The sequence below is a fragment of the Etheostoma cragini genome, chromosome 22 (genome assembly GCF_013103735.1).
Source record: "Etheostoma cragini isolate CJK2018 chromosome 22, CSU_Ecrag_1.0, whole genome shotgun sequence".
In the NCBI taxonomy this organism is placed as follows: domain Eukaryota; kingdom Metazoa; phylum Chordata; class Actinopteri; order Perciformes; family Percidae; genus Etheostoma; species Etheostoma cragini.
In genome coordinates this window covers 12,988,430-13,016,361 of record NC_048428.1, presented here as the reverse complement: position 1 = coordinate 13,016,361, position 27,932 = coordinate 12,988,430, and the positions used below count along the sequence as shown (strand labels likewise).

The following is a 27,932-nucleotide window of genomic DNA, read 5'->3' as shown; positions in this document are numbered from 1 at the left end:
ATGTCAGTAGCGTGTCTCATCTCCCTTTCTAGCCACAAGTCATAATTATATCTGTTTTATGCGGTTACCTCATTGAATAATAATATTTCTCCCGAAAATGAAACACTGCATTCACATTATTTCATACAAAACTAATTCCATTTTGTCTCGTTTTTAAACCACACTTCCAGAAGCTGTTCGACTCCAATTACATGAGCCTGCTGCTATTGTCACATTTACATGTAAGCAACTTAATTCCATGACACAGCATTCTGAATGAAACAATTAGTATTGAATGTGAGCAACCGTAACAACAAGGCCAGACGACGCACCTCGGCTAGAGGGGACAGGCGACAAACTAAGCTCATTATTTAAATACCACCTCAGTCAGATAGTGAAGGCTGAGTCTGTGTGAGTTAGCGTGCGGCTGTGTGATCATACCATGCTGAGCTGCAGTCAAGAGGATACATCTACACACAAACAGAGTGCATCTCCCTGTGCAGCAGCACAACACTGCATAAGCAGTTACAACATAACAATAGGCCTCTGCCCCAAAATCTGCCTTGTCTCTCTATCTCTACCACTGACTGCTTCTTTATAATTCTCCATCTGTGTCTGACTCAATACCAGTCGCTTATTGTTCTAAAAGAACTGCGTTGGGACTTTGGAGAAAGAAAACATAACAAAAAGCTGTCAGTAACGAGACGGGCGTAGCTAACCTACAATAAAGCATTTACCCACGCTCAGGTGGGAATGTAAACTAAGATGTAAATTGGTGCACAAACAACAAGATGGTGTGTAGGCAAGTCAACAAAAAAGCCACGGCAAGCATATGGTGGAAAAAAGTACACAGCATACCTGCTCCTGTGCAGTGTAGGAGCAAAGGAAGAGAACGGATGAGTAACATGAATGGATGAGGATGAAAAAAGCACAAACACAGACACACAGAGAAGATTTTGAGAGTTCTGATCAGGCAAGTCACGGCAATCCTGCACGCTTTACCTGGCGGTCACGCTTTCTGGAGGCCAGAGACCAAGATAGCTTGTGATTTGTAAGCTATGTGTCCAAAAGGAAGGGAAGGGAGGCAAGTGAGGAGGGGGAAAAGTGTCATTTAAAAAGAAAAAGATGACATTAGAGCAACACCTAACATGTCCCTCTGGACACAAAGCAAACAGTAGACTTGAATGAAATCAGGAAAAGGTGGTTCGAGTAAACCATCAAGCTCAAAGCTTTCCCACAGAATATAATGTCTTTCATTATATTACAATCCGATCTGACCCCATGCCACAACTGTTTTGTATACTTCTAATTTGTTGCAGAATTATTAACTGCAACCTCGAAGATTTTTGACTCTTACAATTTGCTACATTGGCTTTTGTTAGTGTCAAATTCCATCAGATAATGACTCAAGGGAGGACTTACCCTCTCTCTCTCTCACTTGTGTGTGTGTCTTTCTACATAAACTGGATTATGTGTTATAAGTGAATGTTTCCAGACGGATGGACATACAGCTTGATTCTCCATGCGCGCGAAGATGACGTTCAGCATCTGTGTGAGCGTGGCCTTGGCTGTGGTCTGGTTGATGAGGTTCTTGCTGGCCAGGTAGATGTTGTAACACGTGCGGACGGCCTGCAGCACAGTGCCCTCATGGATTTCTATGTGCTGGGAGGTCACAGCTGTTAACAAAGCCTGGAGGAAAGGAGGGAAGACAGGAGGTGTCAAAGTGGCAGAAGTGGAGTGAGATGAGCATCAAACTGAAAGCTGTGGTAAAAAAAAGTTTTATCTATCTTGTACAAGGAAAATACTTTGTTTGACAGTACATCCAATAACTGGTTGACTTGGGCCAGCTGACGTCAACATGTCTCTACGGCCTTTTTAAACACATGTGCTGCATTCCATAAATGCTCTCAAAATTCTTTACATCAGTACAGTTCAAAAACAGTCCTGAATCTTTTGCCAAGTCCTGCTGATAGTTTACCTGCTCGGGCCTAGTTAACACTTTGATGACACAAGTGTGAATCACTAACATGGATCAGATATTTGAGGGAAGTTACAGAACGGATGACAACTGATTTTTTTGTAGGTATTTTTAGGACTTTTTTCCACCCCAGTGCAGCACCACAAAAGACCACAAGAAACATCATTAGTCATTCATACCAAGTCCTTACGGGATACAAATCCAGCAACTAACATTTATCCACAAAAAAAGCAAAGTAGGGACTTAAAAAAAAACAACTAAAAACTATGGTGGCTCGCACGTTTTTAAATTTTAAAACATTGCAGCAGTATTACAATCTCTATCTCACGGATGATGAAATTGATGAACACATTTCATGGGTTTAAAGGAGATTTGGAGCATCCAGCCAACATTGCCTATGATCAAGCTATGTGGATGAACAGCCATTCAACACTAAATAACATCTAAAATCTATTATTCATGCCGCTTTGCAAAATGTGAGTGCTTCTCCTACCTTGGTTGCTCCATTTTTTCAACTCACTACCATTAATCAGCAGTGACGACAAAACAAACCAACCAAAAAAATCAATCTAGAGGAATTAAAATGGATATTGTGTGTATGCATCTTCTCAGGCCAGGTCATAGTAGGGAACACTTTAGTCATTGACCTTTTTACAGGTCATGAATACTACAAATACAATTTTTTTTTTGGTGTGTGTGTGTGTGTGGAGGATAGGCAAAATGTCTGCAGTGCACTACAATCTCCACTCCACATTTTAATTGCTTAGTTACGGCTGGTCTCCCAGAAAATGATAACATTTGTAACATAATTACACACCAACTAAATTTGTCTTTTAAATGACATACTGATTCATAAGATGAAACAATGTTTGTCTTAAAATGCTGCCACTAATAGTGTTGTTAATGAATTTAAATTAATATCAATAAATGACTTCATATCAAACTGACACAAAGATACAGCAATATGCTTTTGAGAAATATTTTACTGTGAAAATTCTAAAGTTGGTTAAGTATCTGTGTAAGTGTGGTGTTTCAGAAAAGGTGGAACGCAGCACACCTTAATAATCTGTAGTTGCACGCCCTCATCAGTCTGTGGCCCTTGGAAACAGGCGCAGATGGTCTCAATGATCCGGTCGATGAGCTTCTTGCCCGGAGCCGTGCTGTCCGGGGCGCTGCCCGTCAGGTGGCCGTACGCTATCAGCTTCTACAAGGCACAAACATTGGCTAACATGAGGAATGCGTGTCATGACACTTTCTACACAATTCCCCTATTAAAAATGCTTCTACTTAAATGTTAATTTTTTTAGTTGACTTGGTCAAGGTAGGCAAACATTTGGGGCTCTGCAGACCAACGTGTCCTGCCACTGACCTGTAAACAGTCGAGCGAGGTGATGACAATGCGGGGACATTTGGACTGACATGCCAGCTCAAACGGCAAGAAGTACTTGTCGGCTTCAATGAAGTTGGTCTTTGACTTGATTGGTGGTAAAGTGCTGGAACCCGATTTACCGTCTCCACTGGGCGGACTAGGAAGGAACAATACAGAAAAAAAGAGATGGAGACTGTGAGATAAACACAGCAATCACATGGTCCAGTCTGTCAACTAAAGTCTCCAGAAAAGAAGCAGGGTTAAAAAAATCTGCCTGACTCACTCCCCTTTGAAATCCAGGCACTACTAACAGTGCATGAAAAGTGAGTGCAAAGAATGGCATGCTTCACTGTAGACAACAACCTCGAACATCCTGTACCCATGGGAAAATGCAGAGTAACAAAATCTTTATTACACCAAATTTAATGTAGTGCCTGACTGTTTAAAACATTTTAATTTGAAAGGGCGAGGGGGGGGTTGTACTAATCCCAGAGGTTTGTTATCAAGGCTTTGCCATGTGTTCATGCTGACAGGGCATCTCCTGGCCTTAAATCCAACGATATATTGATTTATATCTGAATTTCTAAAGACCAGAGACACAGAAATCCAATATGGACCATTGCTTTCCAGCAGCTATGTGTCTACAACAGCATCCCCAAGCACAACCACCACACCCAGACTCCACTAGCTGGAATAAGAGAAAAACAGAGAAAGGGAGGGAGAGAGGGAGGGAGGCAGAGGGCCAAAGAAGGAGGGAGGGAGATACAAAGATAGGGGGTTGCATTGTTTATGTCTTGGCAATGAAAAAGGATGACTTCAGCTTTTTTTAGAGAGACAACCTCACAGAGTTTAGCAGGGCACAATCATGGAGATAAAAACAGAAGAAGAGAGGAAGGATGGAGTGAAGACGAAGTGCCTTGTGAAGGACAGGGAGATAATGTAAAGATAGCTATTAGGAAACAAAATATGAAAACAGACATTGAGTAGCATGAATTCATAGGAATTTGAGCAGGATCAAGAGATCACAGAGCAAATCAGAAGAAAAGAGGAGGAGTGAAAAGCTTAGTAAAGGAAGGTAACAAAAAGAGTAATGACAAGAAATACCGGAAAACAAAATAATAAATAGGAATTGAGTACCAAAAATTATACATAGAATTGTTTTATCTCTCTTCTTTTTCAGACAAGAGTCATAAACCCTAAGCCTTAAGTGACTTCCTCACCTAAGTGACTTAAGTGACTATGTGACTTAAGTGGCTTAAGTGACCAAGCGACCAAGTGACCATGTGACTAAGTGACCAAGCGCCCATGTGACTAAGTGACCAAGTGGCTTAAGTGACCATGTGACCAAGCGACTAAGTGACCAAGTGACCAAGCGACTAAGTGACTTAAGTCACTTAAGTCACTTAAGCGATAAACCCTATTAAACCACACTCACAATCGCACGTAAGCACGCCAAGAGTGCCGTAATGTACACCTATTCGTCTTTGTTACTCCACTTAGATCCTCTCCAAGCTAACCATTCTAGTGTCTCTTGATGTTTCTCCATGTTTTCTGCCCTCTTCTCGATTTGTTATTCTCTCTACTCTCCTCATGTCTGCGCTCAGCCATTTTACTTTGGCACGTATGCGAATCACGGCGAATGACACCTGGATGAGACTAGAGGTCCAGATGAAACGGGTTAGGCTACTGAAAATGTGATTTTTCATTTGAATGTTTATGCCGTGGCCGGAAAATTGACAAGTGACCTCATTGCGTTATAATCGATTATTGTCCATGTTGGCATTGCGATGCATTGATTATTTGATTAATTTCAACACCTATAGAGGACAGGGCCTGTTGCTAAGCCTGATAGCAATGCAGTGGTCATCCAAGCATTGGGTAGCAGAGATAATATAGCTCCTGGCAGGAGAGCCGTGGCTTCTCCCCATACACAGAGACCTTCTGTTCCAAGCGGACGGGGAGATCTACCACCCTCACCCAGATCACATAGCGCTCTGGGCTTGGCCCGTGAGACGTGGAACTTGAATGCATTAGGCCTGCCAGAGCAGGTCATTGACACCATTCATCCACCCTCTCTCTTTGAAGTGGAAAGTGGCGGGTTTTTGAGGAGTGGCGCAAACATGGGGATACTATCCCGTCTCAGTGCTCTGTGGTGGACCTGCTGTGATTCTTGCAGTACCTGATGGATACTTCAGGTACTGCAATTGTCAAGGCTTTTTGACAATTAAGGTCTACTTAGCTGCTGTCTCAGCTTTCACCAACCCTGCTTGCAGAGACACGGAAAGAAACCTATCTGGAGTGATTTGTAAAGACCTGGTTCACTGTGTTTGTTTGAGGGGGCGTCGCACTAGCACAATTCAACCTGTCTGTCACAAACAGATGTAGTGTCATTGAAGCTTCCATAATCCCCATAGTGAATCACCTCACTCCGTTATCAAACAACCGGGGTTACGTTAAGTAACCCAACGTTTCCATTATTTACAATAAATAATTTAGTTCATGAGGTGTTTTTATCTCAATAACATTAACGGTAAATCCTTCCATTTGCTTGGTTAATTAACATTCACTTTACTTTGAAAGCATTTTCTAAAGCAACAATAGTTATATGTCTAGACAGTAGTATTAAAATATCACAGTATTTAAATTGCTAATTCAGTGCTAATTCCCATCTGGTCCTTTTTTATCTACTATATCAACCACTATTTCTCAACTGCTCCTACTATTATTATTATTATTATTATTGTTTTTACTTTTCACCATTGCATCTCCTTGATTATGTTAACTATGTAAATACTGCATCATAATATTCTTTTAACTATGTAAATACCGTACATATCCACACTCCTTATATTTCTATATTTATATTCCTACTCTGATATTTATACTATTTGTGCAAATGCAACACAGAGTTTCCCTTCGGGGATCAATAAAGTATTTCTGATTCTGATATATAAATGGGATTTAAAGATCTTGTTAACTGGCCTTGTATGCAACTGTGCTACAGAATGAATGAACAAAAAGGAAACAATTTAAATAGGACTGCAGTTCATTTGTATTCCTGTGTGGCATTGTGAGACCATAGATGCAATCTATATAACATAACATATAGGTAAATGTTGTGCCTGAGATGTTTCCAATAGCAGCAGCATTTGTGCGAGTTGGGTGTGGCTGAACCCTGCTCCAACATTTATGTATCTATCTTTGATCTAGCCTTAAAGGTTATAACGGTAAAATTTGGATGAAGTTGGTCACTGGTGATGCTAATTTGGAAGGAATGTAAAAGCAGGAGAGAAATAATGGGGCGTGAATATGGAGGGACTGTGTGTAAGAGAGGGGAAAATCAAGAAAATAAAACGACAGGAGGAAGAAATGATGGGGAAAAGGAGAGGTGGCACTAATGCTACGTTTCATTCCAAGCCCACGTTACTTGGCAGCCAATACACGAGCACAGCAAATGTGCACGCATAAACACAGACTCCCAAAAACAAGTTCAGCATTAGGCAGGCGTTCGTGAAGAAAGCCATTCATGAGAAAAGCAAGGGTCTGGAACAGACCAGGCAGATAGATACAAACAAAAACACACTAGAGGCTGTACAGATGGGCGCACGCACACGCACACACACGCGCACACACACACACACACACACCTAATCCCCTTCACAAGTCTGAACTCAGGAGAAAGCAACAGAGGCTTGCAGTTGAGCCATTCATTTTACAGTGATTAAACTTGCAGAAAGAGAGACAAAACCAATCAAATAACCCTCAATGTCTTATTGTAGTATATAATAATCAATTGCTTACCTTAATTTTTCTGATTCCTCTTTAATTTCCTCTGAAATAGAAAAAAGACAAGGAAGAGGTGTTAAATTAGTCAAGTACGATCCTTGGGGAATGTCAATTTTGCAGTATTTTACTCTGCTAATGGCACAATATGCACAACTTAAGTGTTTTCACATCAGATCAGATTATTTTTTTCAGAGCCTTGTAGGAAGCTGAAGCTGTGTGTTACTCCCCGAGGATTAGGCTACATACTGTACTGTCACTTACAGTGCATATAACAGCACTTATCGGACATGTTTTATACTCGGACACACACAAAAATGTGTGCAGTTTTTTTTTTGTGAGTGCCATTGTGTTGTCTTGGAGATGTCTTGTTGACATCCCACCACCGAGCGCAGAAAGAGCCTAGTTCATGTATTGTCTCAGCTGCAGCTTGGCCTAAAAAATTTAATCATTATTCACCCTGCGCTGTGTCCGTGAGCCAGGCCAACATTTGTGTTTATTGCACAGATTTCTAGGCAGAAAAACTGCTGTATGAACTTGCTGAGTACTGGCACAGAAGAGCACAAAAAAGAGAGAGAGACACACACAGAGAGAGGAATGATGACTGAGATAGAGAGACAGAATTAGAGCTAGAGAGAGCGAAAGAGAGGCCAATTGGTACTAGACATTAAAAGGGGGCCTTCAATGAGGAAGCTTTTTAAAACACAGTGGCAGTCGGCAAAATCCTCACAGAATTGCACTAGCCTGTGATGGTTGGGGAAAAACCCCAGTAATGCAACAACAGCCCAATTATTTCACTGCTGGAAGGCTAACAGTCCTTTAAAAGAAATCCACTTGCCGGATGAATTTAGCATTTCACACTCAGTGGAATTAAATTAAGGCTGGTTTTCAACCATGTTTTACTGTACTACCCACGAGGGACATGCAGGGAAATAGTCTTGAGTAGAAAAAGCAAAGCCTACGTCTGAAGCTAATCTATAAATTTTGCACATTAAGTTTTGCAAGTAACATTTCATTTTATCTAGTGTTCTGAATGAGAAAAGAAGTGCAATTTCACAGATCAGGGTGTTTGTGTGTTGATTTGTTTAACTGTTTCACTGTTTATAAATTCAATGATTGCCACATCTTTTCAAAAGTCAATGAGTATTTGTGTCAAGTAATCGTGATTTGAATATCGACCAAAATAATCGTGATTAGGATTTTTTTTCCATAATCGAGCAGCCCTAGCTACTTCTACTACTACTACTACTACTAATTAATCTGTTTTTGTTATTATTATTCTATTATCAACTAACTGTTTAATCTATAAAATGTAGCAAAGGTGAAAGGTAGCCCAAGGTGACTTCTTAAAGTTTGTCTTTTCCCCCTTGTAGCCAGAAATCCAATTACATTAAATGTATAATTACATAGAAGAGAAATGCATCCTCACATTTTACAAGCTGCAAATATTTTGTATTTTCCTTGCTATACGACTTATGACTGCTCAAATAACAATAAGTATGCAACTTATGATAAGAATAAAAAGAGGAGCAACCTAAACCAAGCTTTTAGAGGAGCTGCAGATGATGGTAAGAGTTTCCCAACGACCTACACAGTGTATTGTGCCGTGGATTATGTCAGGCTGCTCTGTAGGAGTCAATGATCAATCATTTATTATCAGAATTGTTGATTTATTTTCTGTTGATCAACTCATCCATTAATTAACTACCCGTTTCAGCAGTAATTATATCATGATAATGAATGCTGCACTATGATACCATGAAGATCAATCATTAGGATACAGGTATTCTCGCCGTGTACTCCCTTCAAACTTTGAAATCCTTTACAACACAATCAGCAAAAGATTTTTTCACCAAAGTGAATAATCGGCACAGTCCGACCTTTGATCTCTCCTTGCCTGCTACCCTTTCACTTCAGCTGGAGTGCTAGACAAAGCCCGACATCCTAGAGCTGGACCCGAGAGAAAACTAGAGCAATATCACACTGTACTGCACGCTACAGTGAAATTCTGTCTCTACTTGCTCTGCTGCTTAGTGTCTGTGCAGGTCTGCCGCTCACTAGGCCCTAATATAAAAGTTATAGCAGGACTCTAGAGGTCTCTTATCCAGGACGTGTGAAATTACAAACAAGCACTGACATCAGGCTATTCTGCTTTTAATATTAGCTTAATGTCAAACAATTTCTGAATCACAGGGTTATCAGATGTACACACACACACACACACACACACACACACACAAACACAAAGACAGGCAGGTAGGCACACAGGCCGCCAGTTTGATGGGAGGGGTGGGGATCGTCATATCGTCTGTGTAGTAACCGTCAAATAATTAGCTTGGTGTGTCAGGAGTGTTGATGAGAAATTGTCACCCGGGGATTTGAACGGTGAAACCATGGCAACGGTGGGTGGTGTTTCTGATGAGAAAGAACAGATATATACGTGCTGGATACTCCTAAGACTGGGCCGACATCGAGCAGCAAATTAAAGCTGTGGAATCACAACTTATCTGGCAGCTACCAGTTTCAAAACAAACACACATTTATAGAGTGCAAACATATGCCAGGAGGCAGGCAGTGGGACTAAAACACACGTGCAAAACTAAATCTCATCTCATTTTTATCAACTCAGCCATGATACAATCAGAACAAACACTGATCACAGTAGGAGAAAACTGAATGCAAGTATTTTAGTCTGCATTTGCCTCGCAGCAGACAGGGTGAGACATCACAAAATGGCTAATCCTAGTCTGATCAGGTGTCCCAAAATAAACCAAACACTGGATAGAAACTTCATAAGCACAGGAACCCAAGAATACTTTACTGGGAAGTTGTAATTTAGTTGTAATTTAGTAGACAAGTTAAAACACTTGGTTGATGAGTGCCAAGTTCTAAAGCAGCTTGTATCAAAAGCAAATACCTCACACATATTTCTGTAATTTGTTCTGTACGGGCTATCAAGAGCCCAGAAATGTCAGTATTTAGCACTTTTTTGTTGTTGTGGTTTTTAACGCAACCCCACGTTCCCTCAGCTCTGCAACAGTCATACTAAATACCTAGAAGACACTGTGTTCTGGGCCCTGGTCTGTCCCAGGACCTTGGTATAATCAAAGAACAGCAGCAGTACTAATTCAGTTTAGTAGGTACAACCTCCTCCACACCGCTGTCACACAATTCTACAGTAATGAGATGAAACCGCACTTTTCAAAAGAATGGGTGCGCATGAAAAATAGGACATGGGGCTTTTTGTCAATCGAGTGAAACTTTGAAAATGTGAAACTGAAATTTGAGAAACGGACTACCACAAAAACACAACATGTGTGCATTCATCGTATTGTCTCCACAAATTCATTATTCTCCTATTACCTCTTAAAATCATCTTCATCTGTGAAAGTGATGGCACAATAAAAGGCAATCACTCCAATTGTTCGATCTGACTCAAAGAAACTATTAAAGTTCCTGCCCTTTGGATGCTTTTATATAGACCTTAGTGGGGAACACGAGTTTGCCGACAGTGCAGGAACTTCGCAGCTTAAACACAACACACAAGCCTCAAGCATAGAGTATGCTGTGACATGTTAATAAATGAAAAAGTAACGCCACTGGCAGTTGCTTTTAGAAGACAAGAGGCTGTAAATCAGAACGCAGATGAGGCAGAGATGGTGTCGAAATTTAACACAGGCTTCTTTGTTGCTGGTTTTACCAAATTCAAAAGCCAGCTCAACCTTCAAAAGGTAGAATACCCCCAATGTTTACATACATTGTAACAAGTATTGTTTTTAATTGTGAAATGACCAAAAGGTTACTAAGCACTTTTTTTTAAATTCTGAATGTATAGTATATCTGTTGTAATATTTGTTCTGTCATGACAGCGATGGTGCTGTCGGTTTACCGTCTATGTTGCATCTTCAAACGTGCACATTAAAGCGTGACACTGAATTTGAAACAGCACATTGTAATTTCTGCATCTATTATCAAAGTATTTATTAGTAATACAGGGGAAATTAGTTGAAATGTGAATATCTGGTTAGCATGTTGATTTACAGTGTGTGCCCTTACATTTTCTGGTTGCGCCCCTAACATTTTCAGTTGGGGGCCACTGTGCTCCTAGTGAAAAAGGTTAGTCTGGAGCCCTGGTTACCATTACCATCATTGCTGTGCTGATGCTTCACCAGCAGAGAATAAGATTACTGGCTCCCATGATGCTCCCCTTAAAACAAACACTACGGCTGAAACACTGCTTTTACTAAGCCCAGTGGGGAAGTGACATATATAATACACCTATTTCACTGACATGATATATTAGAGGGAGCCTTCCTGCTCTCTGGTGAGAGAAAGCCCAGACCTCAACACAAAGCCTTTGAGAGCTCCATAATGTATGAGAGCAGCCTGCTAAGCCCCCAATCACCTCCACCATTTCACTTGTGTTTAATATACATACTCCCCTCGTACGCTGGCTTTTATGGAGCTCGATTTTATTCTTTATTACATGTGCGAAAATGATCTCAGAGAAAAGTTTTCATACCAATAGTAAAAAAAAATCTAAATACTTTTTTAAACTCTTAATTTTTTGCTATTTGTGTAAAAAAAACAACAACAAATCTCTTAAAAAAGTGTTCCTTTCAAAACGTAAAAAACAATTCTCAATGTGAAATTAGTGTCATGGTCTGGGCCACATTCCTATTGGCAAGTTGGGTGAGCACCGTCTTGTCTTGGGAGTGCATCTGAATCATTACACCATTGTCACCTTCATAGATAGATAACCACCAGCCAGCCCATTTCTAAATAAATACCTTTTAATTATCCAAACAATTTTTAACAGTCAAACTGAAACACTGGCGGTGAGCTCCAAGTCCTGCAGCCGCAGACGGACCGCCATCAGTGGGGCACGGCCTGCGTGGAAACATTGGATACATTGCTAAAAGCTTCGCTCCTCGACCTGATCTGATCTCCGGGGGGACACAGAGAGCTCCAGAATTGGTAGCAGCGGCACAACCCCCCCGGAGCCCACCGCAAGCTGGTGTTAGCAAAATAACCGACCAGCCCACACACCAAGTAGCACCGGCACATCCCCCAGCCATGACCAGAACTTGCTTTGCTGATTTTGTACCCATATTTTGCATCCCTGCCAAAAATTGCCCCCAATTGGGCAACATCAGTAATGTCTGCTGAATAATGCATCTCTTAACGCTCATTGCAGCCAAGAATTGCATTCAGGTAGCAAGCAAATGATAATAAAACATTGATGTTTCTAAATTTTCTAAAATTATAACCATCACTGATGAACATGACAAAGAAATGTATATACCCTAGCTTTTAAACAGTAGCTGCTTTGTCTTACAAAATGTTGGTCCGTCCGCGGCTAGAGGACCTGGAGCTCACCGCCAGTGTCTCAGTTTGACTGTTAAAAAGTATTTAGGTAATTAAAATGTATTTATTTAGAAGTGGGCTGGCTGTTAGTTAGCTAACGCTAGCTTCCGAGCTCAACTAATGCAGCGCATCTATGGCGGTGACAAAAGTGTTATGATTCAGATGGACTCCCAAGACAAGACGGTGCTCACACAACTAGCCAATAGGATTGTTGCCCCGCCCATGACACTATTTTCACATCGAGTGAAAAATCCTGAGACAACAGCAACAAATTGAATCAAGAGCAAAAACTTTTTGGGAGAATTTCTTTTGACACCGATAGCAAAAAATATGTATTTGAGAGTTTAATAAGATATTTTGAGAGAGATTTTTTTGCTATTGGTATGAAAACCTTTCCTCTCAAATATTTGTTTTCACTTATAAAATGCTTTTTTTTGCCATCAGTGTGATAACATTTTCTCTCAAACTTTTTTTCTCTCTCAGATCATTTATTTTCTTGCATGTACTAAAGAAACAAATCTAGCTCCATAAACTTTGACCCAGATCCTTACAGTAGATGACAGTAAGACATTAAATGACCACCCAATTCCTTCTTGGAGACATTCATTTTAGGCCTACATCTAACTTGTCTTTCATCATCAAGAGACAAGTGGGTCAGATACATGTAGACATTTCCTATTTCTCTGGTGTAGTATTGCATTGGCCTACTGCTCCTGATACTTAAGCAGCAGTGTCCCAAAAAGGCCAGTTAACCAAACTGGTCTTGACCAAATACTGTGCCAGTGTGAGCATTTTGGTCTTGTTTCAGTTTGTACTGAATCCCATTTACCCTGAGGTTGGCTTCTATTCAATAGCCCCCTAAAGCTGCCTCTAAGCAGGGGAGAAGGTCAGTCAAAAGCTGGCTAATCATTTCTCCAATCTGCAGTCTCCGGGCCTGGATAAAGGCGAGAGTGGGCAGTGGCAGGTTTTTGAAAGCTAGCAAGTGTACAAAATGGACAGGCATGAATGCAGCGGGTAAAGGCACAGACGCACTCCAGTCAGGTACTTCCCCTCTGTCAAATGGTATTGTAGCACCAACCAACAGTACTGTATTGATTGCTTTGTCCTCCTGATGGGGAAATAAAACACTTCATGAATTTCAGAAAACTTTTAGCCTAGCAACCTAGGCTACTGTTTTGATACACAAAGTTGCTGAGTCAATGCTGCCGACCATTACTACATGATTAATACATGAAAGATATGCTGTTTGTAACTATATTTATTACTGGATGTATCCAGTCTGGCAAAGACAACACTGCACCAACCTCCGCCCAAAGTCACCTCACGAATAACAGCCAGATGCCACCTCTGTCTGCGACAATGTTGCAAAAGCATGGTACCAATTAGCATGGTGCCTGTGTGATCAGCCCTGTGTATGAAGACTGTGGGCCATACGACAGCTACTGAAATCCTATGGGAAGGCTGTTGTTGTGTGAGGGGAAGGTGCAACAACCTCACAACTTCAGGTGACGGTGTTGGACTGAGATGACAGGATAAACACAGCCTGGTCCACACTGAAAGATGCCAACATCACACTCAAGTTGCTGAACTTGACTGTAAGCAGACACAGGTACCTGCAGTGCTTAATATATTACATGTTTCTAAGGGGCTTATCAGTGATCCCTTTAATCACAGTTACACTGAGCTACAGTAAATGCTGATTATGGCTTAGATATCAAGTGCACAATGGTGTAGTCAGCCTCTTAGAATGCAAACGTGCAGCTGTAACAGAGAAGTCTGATGAATCAACAAGGGAAGTATTTGGGAACCCCTGACCACATGACGCATTTTAGAAAATACAACATCCATAAACACAAGCATAATGGCAGTCTGCTCTCATTAAGTATTATATCAAAGTCCATGACAAAACAACCCGCTACTGTCTCTCACTGCTGACAAGAGCTGCTTGCAGGCTGACTTAAGTCTTCTTCCTGGGCGCCACCCTGCCTTTGTAGCATGACAAAGCATTCCTAAGCCAGCAGCAGCAGCAGCAGCAGCAGCAGCAGCAGCAGCAGCAGAGCACCCTGCAGAGGGTGTCCGCCACAGGGATGACTGCTCGCCATGACCATTAACACTGGAATAACAATTTATATGCCCCCCCCCCCGGGTGCGTTTGTAGTCATGTAATGTGCGCTTGTGCAACAACGCATTAAAAAAATGAAATGCCATCAGTGTGACGACCCGTGCTGGGTCTGCTGTATTCACCTGACTTTCTGATGCTGCAGGTGAATCGTTAAAAGGGTAACCCGGAACTTACAAGTGTTCTCAGGTTATTCAAACACGGCGGCAGTGCAGCTCTGGGCTCTATCTGCCTGCCCGTTGCTGCTGTTCCAGCTCTCCGTTGGTTTTTTTCCTATGCTTTAATTTATCTGTATGCTTTGCCTGCACTTTACACTCCCGCACACATTTATCACTCATGCACATTTACACCAAGGACTGTACTGACAAGCACACCCCACATCTTAATAATCCTTTAATTTAGTCAGATTTTGTTTGATAAAGTACATTTTTGATTAACTTAATCATGGTGTGGCCCCTATTTGTTGCGGCCTAAGGGCCAGGTTATAACACAAGTAAGGACTTTTAAAAAAAGCAATGTTAATGTTTTTAACACTTGCCATTGACTATAAGTGACTACTTTTACTTCTAGTCTTGCTACAGAGTTGTTTTTCTAAGAGAGTGTCGGTGTTTGGTTTAGCTTTTGCATGCACACAAGAACCAAGAAGACTGTTGGCAAATAAACTTGGATGTAAGCAATGCACAATTTCAAAAAACACAATTTCAAAAACAGCATTGCAAATGTTTTTTAAGGAAGGAAATACGTTTAACACATTTGTCAGACCTCACCAATGCTCACAATGCGTTTTGGGGAGTAACGCGACAAGAAAAGTCCACAGGGCACCTTTAAATTAGTTTTTTTTAGATATACAAAGTTGTGATTTTGTTTACATTTAGTACCAACTTTGTCAGAAACAAAAGCTTTTATAATTTTTTTAAACTGTGACCATCCCTCCTTTTTCATATACAACAAAGGTCCATTATACAGCTGCACATTGGCCCCATACTCTAAACGAAGGCTAAATTATATTTGGAAACCAATGAAATGTTTTTATGCTTGATAGCCATAACAAATGTAGCCTGCATCACAGCTTTCCTATAGTGTTTTGTAAAGGGTCTTGCAGTGTTTGTGTATATTGCCCATGGAGAGTGAAGTGTGAATTCTGTTGTCAAAGACAGTTTGGACGGGATTAGCATTTTCATCCCGAGCATAAACAAATACAGAGGTCACAATGGCGCTTTCAACCAGCAGCAGCTCATCTGAGGTGCAGTACATCTGCAAAATGATGTGTAAAGGCAAAGCACCCATTATTTCAACTCATGGGGGCTCTGCTCACTGATGCGTGCTGTCAATGTGGACACTTTATTTAAAATACCCGGACGCTATTTGTTTGTTCATGCTGCCCTGCCGTTCTCTTGTTTAAAAGGTGTGCAAAAAGTGCACCTGGAGTGCAATGAATTTACAATGAACAATGTAATATTGCAAATTACGTGGCTACGTTATGCCTTACAGCATATAAATTAAAAGGTTGGAAAATAAAAGGCAATATCTCTTACCAAAGCCTAGCTGTCTAACCTAGTACCCCTATCCACATCTCCTAGGCTCATATGCTCGTATCATCATTTAGAGTAGACTTTAACGGTCTGTAAAGCAGATAGAGCCAATGCAATGACAGGCCTAGACGCCTGCACATACCTGGGCAAATATTATTGCTGACTAAAGCTGTTGTATCAACACTAATTCAATAAATTAACATTCTGCGAGCACCTATGTAGCCAAAAAAAATCCCAATCAAACATGCACAGATTCAGTGCACTCGCACACGCATTTAATACGAATGCACACACACATGCACACACCAAAAATCTCATGAGAGCTTTAACATTTCATCAATTAAGTCACAGTAGAGCCCGCACACGGCTGCTCCCCTTGCAGGAGGGACAGAGATAAACAGACAGCTCTCTGGAGACGCTCTGCAGTACGTCACAAGACCAGTGGCAAGAAAACAGCCTCGCTGGGAGGGGACAGCGGGTTCAGACATACTGTATAGGGGGAGGAGGGGAAAGGGAGAAAGCAAGAGAAAGCAGGGACAAGGACAAGGCTGGCTTCCAAAACAAATTTGCTATATAAACCTGTCTCTAGCCAGCTCTATTGTTTGTGTCCACATGTTGCATGAGTGTGTGCTGCTCATACTACAAGGCTACTAGAGAGGAACAGTATGCTAGGTCTTATTTTACACAGAAGTAAGACATGTTTGGTTCTTTCTGTGCGTAGTCTTAGACATTAAAATTCAGTACCACAAAAGGAAGAAAGAAAAGAAGGAAGAAAGAAAAAAGGTACAGCGAGGGGAAAATGGAAATAATTTCAATGCATCCTAATCACTTCCTGCCCTGTTGGGTCAAAAATATGGATATGATAACAGAAAATGGGTTAAAAAACCCTAATGGGTCCAACAATCTTTACAAACACACAGACACAGAGGAGAGGTTAGAGGCCTCCTGCAGTACCATTATTTCAAAGAGTGTAGACCCCATCTGCATCTGGCATGGATCCCATGGTTGGCTCGAACCACTCTGTATGCAGTGATCAGCTAAAAATCAAAACAGTGCCTGATTGTATTCACCTCAGTAAAACAGTGGTCAAGTGGACTTTGTCTCCAGATATGGACCACTGACTTTGCAGGAAGTCCAAGAAGGTAGAGACAAAAAACTGTGTGTCTCCTGATACAACATTTTCTCTGCCACATGGCATCGTTTTGTCATTGATTACATCCCGTTACACCTCCATTAGCGTTACCAGTGCCCCCTCTTTCGCTTTAAGCCGTCGGTACAGTTACCTTAATTTACCAGACAAAACAGGAATAAGGCACCAAAAGGACTACTAGTAAGTTACAGATGTGGTAGCACTGGATCTGGACGAGAAGGATAACTCTGGGGATGGAAGGAGTGTGTTGCAATTCTGCCTTCTCCCACCGTGATTTTGGTTTTATTTTCCATATCGTCACAGCCCAAATGTGTAGGCGGCTTAAGAGAAATAGGCTGAGGGGACAAAAACACGACCCTCAGGACTCAGATGGACACAATCTGGCTTTATGATGCCGCAACATGTAAAAAAGTAAAGATGTATCTCCATTAAATGTTAAACATTGACCCCATTATCCAGGCTGTGAACGTTATTACATCTCTGGTGTGATTAGTCATCAAGCAACAGAGTTTTGGGAATAGTTTGTAATGAGACAATGTCCATTGGCATTATAATAAAGACTACACTGTAGCTTTGTGCTGCTAAATTTGGCAAATCTAAGGATTAATCTACAGTATGTGTACACCTCCACCTTCTATCAAACATAGATAAACACGGGGCAGCTGCAACCACCACAAAAGACCCTAAGAAAAATCAGCCCCCTGACATTTCTATTGTCCAGCCTGAAGGGAAAGGTTGCACAGCAGTAATTACATTTGGAGGGGAAGAAGGAAACACTGCCAGAGGTTGTCTGGGCTACCTAACTGTGCGTGCGCTCCCAGTGTGTGCACACGCCTGTATGTGTGCGTTACGTTTATGTGCGTGTGTCCAAACAACCCCCACACCCACACTTGCATAAGCTTGTGTTTAATCACTAGTTTCACTGCCATGGCTGAATCAAGGCTCTCATTTCTTAGCCAAAAAGTCACAGAAAACGTAGCCTCCACTGGGCCTTGACTACTCAGCTGTTAGCTGTGTTACTGAAATTAATTTATCTTTTTTTAACTCCACTGCTGGTACATGATTTGGCACTTTTAGGCTGCTATGAATTGCACTTTCTGCCCTTTGAAATCAGGTTATTATTGTGCAAGACAGTGGTCCACAAGCTGGAGATAATAGCAAGTCAATGGAAGATAAATGTGTGTACTGTGAATTGCATCCTCCTTCGTTCACTCAGCCAAAGTGCCCTTTCTCTTCCAACCCGCCGTCTTTTAGGTCTTAGGATGTTAAGGGCAAGTTATAATGGAGTTAAAACCTCACAGATGTGCTCTATGTGAGACAACCATTGCAGTTCTTGTGCATACCGTTACATCTTAAAGTGGACAAAGTCATTTTTGCACATCCAGTGAGGAAAATAAGTATTTGAACACCCTGCTATTTTGCAAGTTCTCCCACTTAGAATTCATGGAGGGGTCCAAAATTGTCATCGTAGGTGCATGTCCACTTTGACAGACATAATCTAAAAAAAGAAATCCAGAAATCACAATGTATGATTTTTTATAACTATTTATTTGTATGATACAGCTGCAAATAAGTATTTGAACACCTGTCTATCAGCTAGAATTCTGACCCTCAAAGACCTGTTAGTCTGCCTTCAAAATGTCCATCTCCACTTAATTATTATCCCAAATTAGATGTACCTGTTTGAGGTCGTTAGCTACATAAAGACACCTGTTCACCCCATACAATCAGTAAGAATCCAACTACTAACATGGCCAAGACCAAAGAGCTGTCCAAAGACACTAGAGACAAAATTGTACACCTCCACAAGCCTGGAAAGGGCGACGGGGAAATTGCCAAGCAGCTTGGTGAAAAAAGGTCCACTGTTGGAGCAATCATTCAAAAATGGAAGAAGCTAAACATGACTGTCAATCTCCCTCGGACTGGGGCTCCATGCAAGATTTCACCTAGTGGGGTCTCAATGATCCTAATAAAGGTGATAAATCAGACCAGAACTACACGGGAGGAGCTGGTCAATGACCTGAAAAGAGTTGGAACCACAGTTTCCAAGATTACTGTTGGTAATAAACTAAGACGTCATGGTTTCAAATCATGCATGGCACAGAAGGTTCCCCTGCTTATACCAGCACGTGTCAAAGCCCGTCTTAAGTTTGTCAATGACCATTTGGATGATCCAGAGCAGTCATAGAAGAAAGTCATGTGGTCAGATGAGACCAAAATAGAACTTTTTGGTCATACTTCCACTAACCGTGTTTGGAGGAAGAAGAATGATGAGGACCATCCCAAGAACACCATCCCTACTGTGCAGCATGTGGGTGGTAGCATCATGCTTTGGGGGTGTTTTTCGGCACATGGGACAGGGCGACTGCACTGTATTAAGGAAAGGATGACCGGAGCCATGTATTGCGAGATTTTGGGGAACAACCTCCTTCCCTCAGTTAGAGCATTGAAGATGGGTCGAGGCTGGGTCTTCCAACATGACAATGACCCGAAGCACTCAGCCAGGAGAACCAAGGAGTGTTTTTTTTAAGAAGCATATCAGGGTTCTGGCGTGGCCTAGCCAATCTCCAGACCTAAACCCAATAGTGAATCTTTGGAGGGAGATCAAACTCCGTGTTTCTTAGCGACAGCCCAGAAACCGGACTGATCTAGAGAAGATCTGTGTGGAGGAGGGGGCCGAAAATCCCTTCTGCAGTGTGTGCAAACCTGGGGAAAAACAACAGGTAACGTTTGACCTCTGGAATTGAAAACAAAGGCTACTGTACCAAATATTGACATTGATTTTCTCAGGTGTTAAAATACTTATTTGCAGCTGTATCATACAAATAAATAGTTTTAAAAAAATCATACATTGTGATTCCTGGATTTCTTTTTTTAGATCATCTCTCTCACAGTGGACATGCACCTATGACAATTTCAGACCCCTCCATGATTTTTAAGTGGAAGAACTTGCAAAATAGCAGGGTGCTCAAATACTTATTTTCCTCCCTGTATTTGTTTAAACACCTTTTAAGTTTCAAGCGGTCAACTGACGCTTGGGAGCTGGCATTCCAAGAGATGCACTGTCAAATTCCGTAGTGTGCTACTGCCTAAAGGACGAGATGTCCAGACGTAAAAACGCTTACTGCAACTGGTAGTTCTGTAACCTACGCGAACCATACTGTATATTACCAAGTGATCAGAATTATGGAGTGATGTACAGAGTCTCAAAGTAAGGCAGGATAAGCTAACAAAACAAATGGGAGTAAGCAGCGGCTAACAACCAAGTGCATGGACAACAACAGATAATAGGTCAACATCAGATAGAAAATAAAGATAAATACAAGCAACACAAGCTGAAACAGAGGAGGAGGAAGAGAGAGATGAGAGGGTTTCTCTTCATTCGTCTCATCTGTTTGTGGTATAATTAACTTATCTCTTGTCCCGGGACTTAAGGAGGCATCAGTGGAGATAAATAATATATTATGTATGGATGTATTAGTTGAAAGTATTTCTAAAGTATGGAATATTAAAAAAAATAAAAGAAGAAAATGTTTCTTTCTAAATTCTAAACTGGCTCGTCTGTATGGATAAGAGAATTATTTTTGTTTTCAGAGCGAACCCTGGCCCTGCCATGTTGACTACTCCACTGCTCATTATCTGAAAAGCAGTCAACCTTTGGGGTTACAAGCTGATTAAGTGTCTGCACGTAGTCTGAAGGGGAGACAAGAGACAGAAACCAAACACATCTTCTCATCCTTTCTAATGTCTCCCTTTCCTTCAGGGAAATGTAGCAGAAGACTTAATTGTGGAACAATTTATCGCAAACAAATTTACTACACTTTAACAAATACAGCACATTCAAAATCCTGGTAAGACCTTTGCCCTTTGGACTGAGAACTTGCAATGGGCTTTTATCACACACTTTCTCTAATTTTAATAAGCAATGGAGTAATAATTAAGGCATATAATCGTCAGCTGCAGCCCTACAACACGCTGGAAGAGGAAATGCTGCCACAAAGCAGGTCTGCTTTTCCAATAGAGTTTAGTCTGTCTAGTGCTGCCTCCCACTTGTTTGTAGCTCCACTTTGGAAGAAGATAAGGATCTTTTAAACTGTACACATACATGGAAATGTATCTGATTCCAAGTCAAACAGTGACAGCTGCCATCTCTTCCCTTGTTAACACTTTCCCATCCCCAGTAATACCTGCCAGTTTCATCAGCCGGTTAACTAGTTGGCCTCTGCTCCAGTGGAAATGAGAATAAAACTTCCTGACTTTAACTTCTGTGTTGATACGTGTCTGTCAAGAATATGAAGGATGCTGATAAAAAGGGTTGTCAGGTACACAAATCAGGAAAGCTTTTATTACTCATTCGAGGCTTGCCTTGACATCAGCTCTCAGCCCCTGCACTTCATATTTTTGGAAAGGCTTTGCGGGTCTTTCGGGAGTCTCGGTAAAAACATTAACGAGCAAACAGAATCATTTATAGCCTGGTGCTTATCATGGGTGAGCATGTGGTGACTATTGTGCAGCTAATTGTGGAGGAGCGTGCGTTCACCATCCTAATGATCAGAGGTACAGTTGTCCCATTGGCTTCCCTGCCAGGTTTGCCAACTCGAGAGAAAAGGTGGCCAGTGAATGCAGTGGCCTTGAATTTGGTGCAAAAGAGCACTCCTTTTGATTTAGTCTGTGTTTACAATTTATTCAAGGTTCTTTTGACCTTGGATAGGAAATTGTTCTGCCACAGATGTTCCACAAATGCAGTGGCATTAGTCGAACCACATTTCGGTCTAAGTTAAATGTTACAGTGAAGCAAACATCCCATGTATGAGCAGGAAACACTTCTTAATCATTAAAAAGTCCATTGCCGGTAGGGATGTTAACGATTAATTGATAATGATTTCTAAGCCTTTGATAATAAGATAATGAGATCATTATGTGGCAGAGGATCAATTAAGGAAATTTCCTAAAATCTGCATCTCTTTCATAGCTTTCTTTACAAAAACAACTGAATCACATGTAACTCTAACAGGGAACACTGTTCTTCAGCTTTTCTGAATTAAAATGAACAAACTAATCAACATAATATCTTCTTATTTAGAATTGTTCTCATTTTTTTAGATGGATTTATTATAAAAGCTTTAATAACAAAATGCCCAACAACATCACCAACTTTCATAGGCACCAGTCATAACTCTTTAAAGAAGAAAGAGTTCATGTTGATGAAGAGGGGGAGAGGGGGACTAATGAATAAATTAAAGTTAACAAACACTACCATTATAGCATGGCAAGGGGCTGAACCATGTCAATATAGCTACTAGCTCCTGGTTTATTGTCATTTTCTCATATATACCCCATCTTGCAAAGCAACAAAGTTGACAAGCCTATTGACAATGATAAGGTGTGCTTGCTTGCAACACAACTTTCTGGAATAAAATTCACACGCTGCCTATACAAAACCCAAGGCAGGCTTTTTCCAGCAAACAATCCCAGAGAAACCGACTGTACCGTACCCGCCCAGCGTGAAACTGCTGAAGTAAACGTTAGGGAAAAGAAAAAAAAGAAAATCAAGAATTTAGAAAGCAATGAGGGACGGGTGTTTTTCTCAAGTGTTGGTGGCTTGAACCAGACACAAAATACCACTGAATAATGGATTTCATCAGGGGGCAATGAAGATGAATCCAATGGGATGTCCATATTGCTCTGTCTGCTTGATGTGTTAGTAGGTAAATTGTTTGTAGCATGTTCATTTTGTCCACACTACAATGTATTGACCTACATTTCAGCTACATCTACAGAGTAAATAATTTATCTTGAATGCTCTGTGACAAAAAGAAAATAAAGTGAGTACACAGTTTCAGACATAATGGAGTTCTCTTTCCAGTGACTGCCTCCAGAACCTGGACAGAATACGCATCAGCATGGAGAAAAAAATGGAGGAATCAAGAATGCATCTGCAACAGGTTTCAATGTTGCTGCATCCTATGCACAAACACTAAGATGATACGCCCTAAGGGGAGAGAAAATGAGCATTGTGTGCTCAGCAGGACTCAACAGATTACTAGCCTGGATCCAAGTACTCACTCCTCTTAGCGTGGTAGCTCATACAGAGTCCCCTGCTTTAGCTTGTCACATTCCCAGTAGGACTGTTTTGCAGAAGCAGTGAAGCTACATGGATATCTTAAATCAGAGAGGACACCGAGTTGGGTTTAAAAACAATAAGAGCATCTATAAAGCCAGTATAATGTGAAGCTTGCAATGCGCGACAGCAAATGAACCAGAGCTTCTATGTTCACTTCCTGGCAAGTACAGCCTGAGGGCCTTTGATATTTTGAGTTTACTGTTGGACTTACCCTCTGTCTGTCTCTTGCTTTCAGACAGCTCTTGTCAAAGAAGCTGTCGGTGCGATCCAAAGATAACAGGAGCCTACACACATACAGTTTAGAGTGGGAGAAATTGAGATGGTGTTCTTTTTGGGAAACTGCTGAGTGACATTTTGATAATCCAAGAGAAAGGTCAGTTTGGGAGGGAGGAGGGTGGACTTTCTGGCAAAGGTAGCCTAGCTGGAGCCTTTTTCCTCATTCCTATGCATTAAAACCAGACAGTGATAAACAATTCATGAGTGTATATGCCAAATATGATCAAACAGTTATGAAAAGCTGAATAAAATATACTATATTGTGTTATACAAGCAAGAATTCAAACAATACCTAGTTTTGCAATAAGAATAACAGGAGAACTTCCAGTGACAGCAAAGAGGAGACTCTGGCACAGACACTCTCTGATATGTCTCAGAGCCCCGAGAGCTGGAGGGGATTACGTAAGTCACTCAGTATACTAGGTCAGCCAGTTTTTTTATGAACTTCTACATCTCATTACAGATATCATTTCATAGATTTTTAGTGAATGGCTGAGCCTCAGTGTGAAGTTAAAATCAGCAGAGTTAATTATGATGACATATTTCCCCTTTTCACTGTTCTGTTGCACAGTGTTTATGGTTTTTTCCTCAATATTGTTCTTTCATTTTCTGACCTGAGGAGACCCACAAGCCTTGACTGTGTGACTGACTAACACTGCTTTTTAAAAGAGAAAGTATACCTTTAAATATAATTATTTTAAGTGGTGACTATTAGTTAGTGGCATAAGCCTCTTTTCGACCAGGTAGTAGCAGGAACGTAGTTGAAGGAACAGTCCACTTCTAAACAGTTCTACTAACTACTCTCCCCCAAAACCGGTTTACCATTTGCATTCACACTGACCATGTGGCCACAGGCACTGATCTTTTGTTATTATAACACAGCCATCTAACCAACACTATGTGAAAAAGAGAAAAGACCCTGCCCTGAAGTAGGAGCTGAAAGAGTTAAAGTGGCCAGAGGAACTTAATAATCCCCAAATTTGTCCAGTTGCAACACAAGAAAAAAAGGGTTCTAGGAACGTTATGTTCTAGGAACTGCAAAAGTCTATCCGGTCAGAAAGCGGCTATTGAGAAAGAATGTATGGTGGTGTCATGTGGAGAAAAAATATGGTGCTGCTCCATAAACAGTGAATTACTGATAGGATGCTACATTACAGTCAGCAACCATGACGGGAATTTATTGGTTTGTGAACGTTTTCTGACTCAAAACCTACATTTCAATAAAACCAATAGGGTGACTAATTCACTTACAATAGACAAAGAGTGTCACCTGATGACATCATCAATTCAAGTCCTTATGCTCTGATTCCCAGATATTCCCAGGGATAATACTGACTCCAGCTAGATCACTATAGCAATTCATGGTGTATTTACCCTTTCAATAAATGCTAGTGAGATCCTCACTCTTGCAATAAAAGCTAACCTCTTGCCATCAGCACTGTTGCTCCACACACACTTAAGTGGGGACGGAATATATAATTTATGTGTAGGTGTGTTGGTTTCACAAAACATCAGAGCAAGCCTAGACAAACATGATTGGTGTATTTAGCCTTCAAGGCCATTTCAAAACCCTGCAACAGCTGAATGAGTTGGTAACAGCAGCAACTGCCAGGACAGGTTGGATGCTTGGCTGCTGCACAACATGGACTCATTGTTTCTTTGGTAGTGTCATGTTACTCCCTTTGCAGGACAAACCCCAGCTTGTTCCAACTCAGAACAGTCTGGCATGGGACTCAAGGCATACGGTGTCCCTTGGCAGAGGCCTTTGCCCATCCATCCTATTCAGAAGTTATATACTTTTCAGTCTAAAAACTGTGGTATGGTATTCAGGCTCTTTCAGTTCTTGGTGATATCTGGACGCTCTGCCCTTCCTATTAAGCGGATCAGTCCTTGAAGGCCCAGACCCCGCTCTCGATTGGCATAATGTATGGTCCAACATTCCAGAAGTATCTTAAAATCCAGATCATCAGCAGATTAACTATAATTTCCTACAAAGGAAAATGCATCACATGCCCTTTATGCACGTTCTGCCCAACTAAAGCTCAAGGTACATTTCTTCATATGTCCTGGGAGTGCTCTCCTGTTGGTCAGTTCTGGAACAATATTGCATCCAAAATTTCCAACGTGATTAATGTTACTGTGCCTGTTACTGTTAACGTTTTGATTAGGAATCACCTGTCAACCTTCCAGCTCTCTAAAGCTCAAAAACGTGCTGTGTATGCTGGTAAGAGGATAATTGCAACCCGTTTGAAGCCACCTCATGACTTATCTGTTCGTTCATGGATCCTTTATTTTTGGAATATCACATACATGGAACTCTCCACGGCTCGTGTGGGTGGAGCCCCGGGGGAAGACTTTGGGGTCCATGAAGGCAATGCTGTAGCCTTTTCTTTTGTTAGCGTGTGTGATTGGTCCCTTGTCTTGTGTCCGTCTGTGTGTGTGTGTGTGTGTGTCTGCTTTTGCATGTGTGGTTTTGTCTGTCTCCCTCCCTCCCATTTTTCCTCTCTGTGAATTTGTGGCCCTGGGATGTGTTCCTATGTCCCAGTTTGTAACTTTTGTGAATGTTATGTTTACTTTTTTCTGATTATAAAAATAAAAAAGGGATCACAAAAATAAAGGTCTGGCATGGGAAAATATCATTGGCTATGGTATAGTAATTGTAGATTTTTTGCTGCTTTGCTCCTATGTGAATTTCTATATTGATGCTATTAAAAATAAAAAAAATTAAAAAAAAATAGCTTCCGCAAGGACGTGTTTCGGAAAATCCACCTGCTAACAAAGTTTCATAAAGCTACAGTATACAGTTAATTTAAAACCGGACGTTAACTGATGTTCACTTCAAAATAAAAGCACCGTAAATGTCACAACGCTATATGTAGATAACGTTTGTTGTTTCATATTCATTATTTATTTTTTCAATTTAGTATTATCAGGTATTGGAGTTGGGATCGGTGTCACGTGTATTTCTATTGTAATTGTATTTAAGATAAGACCGGAAAACACGTCTTATTATTACAGCAGCTTGACGTTGTTCTAGCATAGATGTGCTAGTGCTACTGACAGCTGACACCTTCTCCCCCGACTTCACGCGTAGTTTTACAACATATTAATCAAGAAGAGAGCTCAGACTATCCAATGATTTAACTGACGAATAAATAAAGGTTGTAATAATGGATTAACATGTCTCCAACACTGCTGAACGGGCACGTCTTGCGTTTAGTACCAGGAAGAGACACTAACGTATCACCTTTATGGGGTTAAACACTTGGAATTAAGCAGTTTAAATTAATATAGTTTATACTTGACGAATATATGAGGTGTGGTTGTTGGTTTGCTTGATATTGAAAGATGATACAGCCGTCAGCAACTTTGTTTTCTGTCAAGTGCTCGGCCTTTTCTCACATCGCAATAGTTTCGCAGCATCGGTTCGGCGTTGCTAACACCCACCCCTCCTGCACCATTTCCGTGTTCTACACGGAATCGTTTCCACGGAGTCCGTGCCACGTCAATTAATAACAAAGGTCTTCCTTCAGTACAACGTAACATAATAAGACATTAGCAGTCAGCATTTATGAATGTGAAAACACTGTGTTGCCAAACACTGCGACGTTGTTGCAGGATAACATGGTTTAAGTGAAAGGTTGCATGACGTGTCTAAATCAATGAGTCCAAGACTGCAAAAATGTGGAGCTAAAACAACATAACTTACCAAGTGCCACCTCGCAGGCTTTGCGCAATTGTGAATGGTGAGCCTTTTTCACCTCCTTGTCGGCCAGGATCTTTTCCAAAGCTCGTGTAAGGAACATGTTTTTCGTCTTTTTGCCCTCAAACATGCCGCACCGGAATTAGGGGCGAGGTGTGCCTGGTCCCGAGGGGGGCTGCAGCCGCCTCGAATGGAGATGTATTCCTTTACAAATGTCAGCCGCAGAGCAACTAACAGACAAACATAAATAAACACAGAAAGGTGGGGTAAATCCCTCCGATTTCCATTAACGACCTGCCTCCTGCGCCATGTTGGAGAGAGGAAACGACGTCACGTACGTTCGAGAACGGCCGCAGTGAGGCAGCAGGGAGATTGGGTGACCGTCATGAGTGTACTCTTCAGCTAAGCTCTCGTGTATAAGCCTATGGGCGTGTTAAAGTCACATGTGAAATAATTGGCATATATATATATATATATATATATATATATATATATATATATATATATATATATATATATATAACCAGCATGCCACATTCAATGTGTGCAGAA

General features: G+C 41.1%; 1 protein-coding gene across 11 annotated transcripts in view; it reads right to left on the bottom strand.

The window, feature by feature from the left end:
• The window catches only part of arfgef1 (ADP-ribosylation factor guanine nucleotide-exchange factor 1 (brefeldin A-inhibited)), a 52,838-nt gene extending 25,092 nt beyond the window's left edge, over positions 1-27,746 (bottom strand). For 6 of the 11 annotated variants that reach the window (XM_034862411.1, XM_034862415.1, XM_034862417.1 and 3 more), the window contains exons 1-6: positions 27,387-27,746; positions 7,128-7,158; positions 3,327-3,483; positions 3,015-3,161; positions 1,489-1,668; positions 982-1,035 (exon numbers count right to left, since the gene is read on the bottom strand). In XM_034862411.1, the coding sequence (XP_034718302.1) occupies positions 982-1,035; positions 1,489-1,668; positions 3,015-3,161; positions 3,327-3,483; positions 7,128-7,158; positions 27,387-27,510 (693 nt within the window). In that variant the 5' untranslated portion in view covers positions 27,511-27,746. The remainder of the gene's footprint in view (positions 1-981; positions 1,036-1,488; positions 1,669-3,014; positions 3,162-3,326; positions 3,484-7,127; positions 7,159-27,386) is intronic. The other 5 variants (XM_034862418.1, XM_034862420.1, XM_034862421.1 and 2 more) reach the window with 3 other exon arrangements.
• Between the last annotated feature and the right edge of the window lie 186 nt (positions 27,747-27,932).